Below are 4370 nucleotides of genomic sequence, written 5' to 3'. Positions count from 1 at the left end.
TAAAATATAAAAATATTAATTTTTTTATTTATATTTTTTTTATATCTGATTTTTAGTTTCTTTATCTTACTCTGATTTCAGAATTCTTTATGTGGAAGCTACCGGCGCGGACTAGGAAGGTTACCACGTATTTATTCCGCAAGCGGGAGGGACATGATAGTCATTTTTGGAAAATATCCAGGCACAACAAAGCAAAAGAGAGAAAAACTGAAAAAGTCAGAACGGGAATGGGTTTTGCATGGGGTCATGTTCAATACCGACAAAACGAAGTGGGCATTATTGTACATTCACAATCTACCATTTCCCCAAAAAACCCACATACGTGGCAGCCTTTACGGTTTCCCAGGAAATAAAGCTGTTAAACCAACAGCTCTACCTTTCCATCACTTGCCACAACGCACAAGGTCCACAACCCGCACCCGTAATACCCGTCCGATTGGAATCCTTAACCCTAACCTACATTCCACCATGGTTAAGTTAACTAACCCAACTTAGGTCAAGAGGCTCTCACCATTCCCATCTATATAACCACCCTCAGAGACTCGCTAGGTTTGCCGAACCAACGCCCCAAAGGGGACCTTGCAAGAAAAAAAGGGGAAAAAACACCTTCTCTTCGCTCTCTATTCTTTCTTTTCCATAGATTCCGATTTCTCTTTCTTCAAAGTTCTATCTCTGTTCTGAACCCAAAAAAAAAAAAAAAATTATGGCTCACACATCTTCAAGAACCAAATCGAGTGGACCAGTTCTTCGGTCGCTCTCACCGTCATCTTCTAGTAGGTTCTGTTCATATACCACATCCAAGACCCCGTTCTCCACGCCTTCTTCGGCTTTTGCGTCTTCTACTAGCTCTAGCTTTTCAACGCCTTCGTCCAGTTTCCACCATCATAGTCATCACCGTTCTGCTTCTCCAACACGTGTCAATTTGTGCGGTCCAGGTCCGTTGTCTTCCGGAGTCCGGTTCTCCATCGATGCGCGTTCTATTTCACCGAACCGGTCGATATCGAATCAAATAATAACGAAGAGTAACCGTCCGATCTCGATCCAGAAGAAATCATGTATGTGCTCGCCGACGTCACATCCTGGATCATTCCGGTGTAGTTTGCACAAGAACGCCGCCGCGAACGGCGGAGGGAATCATCATCACGGAGGAGGAAATCATCACCTTAACATGCGCAGATCTGCTATGAAGAACTCGTTGGTTCGGATCGGAGGAGTTGAAGGCGAGTGGGTGAAACGTGCTCTCACGGCGCTTATTCGTCCGTCGTCGCACCAACAGAGGAGGAGAGCGGGATTTGAACCTAGACCGAGTCGGCTCTCCGTCATGTCCAAGGCTGAGGATATTTGATTTTCAAGTTTTCTTTTACAGGTTCGTTGATGTTGCTGTTTATGATCCTGCTACGTTTTCTTAGGCCACGATCTGGCGCCGGAGGTGGTGGCGGCAGAGCGGTTGCCGTGGTGATGTAGATCTCTTCCGGCGAGTTTTGAGGTGTCGTTGGAAAGAAGATTTTCCTGCGTAGATCTTATGAGATACAGGGAATTGGTTTTTTATTTTGTACATAACATTTGCTATGGAAGGCAGAGTCTTGGACATTTTTTTTTTTCTCTGGACCGAAAAGAAAAAGAAAATTACATAAAATTTAAGTTGAATCCAGTTCTCAGGATTTAAATTGGGGCAAAATTCTGACCTAATTTGAACTTAAATTAAATTTAAAATTAATAACCCTAAGAATCTTGAGTTGGCATCTGTGCACTCCATTGACATGATTTGCGTGAATTGGGTATTCGCAGCGTTGTGTTCATTCGTCCCGTTATGCTTTCCGTCGTTGGCTTCCTTTACGTGTGGGTTGGTTCTGTCGTTGGGACCGTTCCGTTATCCGTGCCGCCGTTATGTTCGTCAAGTTGCTTTGCCTTTGGTGCCAGGTACTTTTATTTTTTATGTATTTATTATTTATTAATTATATTAGTTATTTTACTTTTAACATTTTTCCTTTTTGTATGCTAGGTTGGTTTTTGTTTAATTGCAGGTTGGTTGCAGCTGGTTGTTGTGGGAGACGAATTTCGGATGTCTTATTCTCAACCTTGAATATCATTATGAAGTCGACATTTGAACGCACTCCTCCCTCTTGGTTGATGGTTACAATGGAAGAAATAAATGGAACAAAAAAACATAATAGAAGAATTAATTTCACGTAGCGAGAAAGATAAATGATAAAGAGTCTTGAGATTAAAAATTTTTAACGTAAGAAAAAACATGCTTTTATATGAACTGATAAATGACATGGTAGATTGGAAGTTTGGAATTTCACCCAAGGACAGAAATGGAGGAACTGGTGTTATGAAAAAAATGGTGGAAGGAGTCAATGGTTGATGGTTTGAAGATTTGTAGTGGACAGGAAAAAGAATATAATATAATCGGAGATATAATTAATTCTAGCAAAAAATCATTTCACCTTCACATTAGAAGAAAAATTATTAATAAGTTAAGAACATCTAATGGACTCTATCGTTAGAAAAGGGGAAGCAAAAGAAAATTTGGAAAGGAATTGTGGAAGGTAATTTCGAAGATTTACAGAGGACAGAAATGGAGTAATTTTTAAGATTTTCATGATGGAGGTAAAAGAAAGAGTAGAGGAATTATATTAGAAAATTGAAAATGTCGAATCGCCCAATCAGGGAAGGAAAAAAAAAATCAAAGTGGGAAATTAAATCATTTAAAATTGGGTGAAAAAGAAAAAAAAAACAATCATTTAAAATTGGGTGAGAAAATAGTGAAGATAATGGAAACTTGTTCTCCTTTCTCGGGACATTTGTTGCCTGCTAGCTGGCCATGTGCTTTTATGACTCATTAATATACATTCAGACCAATAATAGACTATATAATTCTAGTTACTTGAATCGCATAATTTTGAAGTTTTCTCATTTTTGGGGACGATTTTCAAGTATTATAATAGCAACTGACTTATGGGTTATTGTTAAACTTTTATATTTTAATAAATACCTAATATTTGCATTAAAATTTTAAATTTTTTATTTTTGTAAAATTTTTAATTAATTATATTAAGATGTATTTTTAGAATATACTAATATAATAATGGATGTTAACGTGTTTATTGATTTATTTTTTATTTATGAAATTTATAAAAAATAAAATTAATTGAGTTAACAAATTATTTATAACTTAATTCAAAGATTTTGATTTAAATATTAAAGTAAAAAAGTATTTTTCATGATTTGTATATAATGAAAGATATTTAAAAAAAGTTGTACACATATTAGTTTCATATTTTTATTATACAAATATAGATTAGCTAAATGATTTTTTTTTTACATATTGGTATAATCTTGGTGTAATATTTAATTATTGGATTTTATGGTGTTTTTCGAAATTGTGGAAACAGTACAATACGTCCTCTTTGTATTGATAATACGCCTTCCTTATATTGTATATTTTAAATTAAAATATACAATACAAGAGGGGCGTATTGTACTATTTCCACAATTTCGAAAAACACCATAAAATCCAATAATTAAGTATTACACCCAGATTTTTTCAATATATAAAAAAATTAACCTAGCTAAATCTCTGATTTATTAATTTAACAATTTAACTTCGCACTAAATTTAGTAATTTACAACTGTCTTGTGCCGTTATAATGTGCTCATCGGTTGTACTTTATGATGACTAAGGAAAAATAGTTCCAAAGAGGTGGTACTTTTCCAAATGAATAAGGGTGTGTTTGGTAAATTCGTTTGAGAAGAAAAAGCACTTTTAAGCTCCTTGAAAGCTTCACATTTTTGTTTGGCTAATTTTTAGTTTGGCAAACGCAGAAGTGATTTTGTACTTAAAATCACGTTTACTAGAAGCAATAATTTCTAGCTTCTGCGTTTCACCAACGGGCTTTTAGCCATTTACCTTCAACATCTATTTTTCCTTTACCAATTTTATCCTATAGACATGTTATTGTATAATTTATGAAATTCTTATTAGGTGAATGAGCCTTCTTTTCTTATTATTTATCTTTATATAAATTTTTTTTATTATTTATTATTTTTATTTTTTGTTAAATTTTTATTTGACATTATACATTTTTATAATTATAATTTTTGTATATTATATTTATTATTATTTTTTTATAATATGATTTATTGATTCCATTAGGTAAAGTAAATTAAACAAAAAATTAACCATAAATAATAATAATAATAATAATAATAATAATAATAATAGTAAAAAATTATAAGGTGCTAAAAAAGAGTACTAAGAAAATTAAAAATATACTATATAAAATACATTATCAAGAACTTTTAGATTTGTTTCTATTACTGTCAAGATAAATATTTAATTTTATTATTTTTAATATTCTTTTTTA

At 33.3% G+C, this 4370-nt stretch overlaps 1 protein-coding gene across 1 annotated transcript; it reads left to right on the top strand.

The window, feature by feature from the left end:
* The first annotated feature begins 386 nt into the window (after positions 1–386).
* LOC112707930 (uncharacterized) lies at positions 387–2889 on the top strand. The gene is made up of 3 exons (XM_072201549.1): positions 387–1366; positions 1789–1920; positions 2003–2889. The coding sequence occupies exon 1, from the start codon at positions 704–706 to the stop codon at positions 1343–1345; it is 642 nt and encodes a 213-aa protein (XP_072057650.1). The 5' UTR covers positions 387–703; the 3' UTR covers positions 1346–1366; positions 1789–1920; positions 2003–2889.
* The last annotated feature ends 1481 nt before the right edge of the window (positions 2890–4370 follow it).

Source organism: Arachis hypogaea, chromosome 8 (genome assembly GCF_003086295.3).
Source record: "Arachis hypogaea cultivar Tifrunner chromosome 8, arahy.Tifrunner.gnm2.J5K5, whole genome shotgun sequence".
NCBI lineage: Eukaryota > Viridiplantae > Streptophyta > Magnoliopsida > Fabales > Fabaceae > Arachis > Arachis hypogaea.
This window is presented reverse-complemented; position numbering and strand designations above follow the sequence as displayed.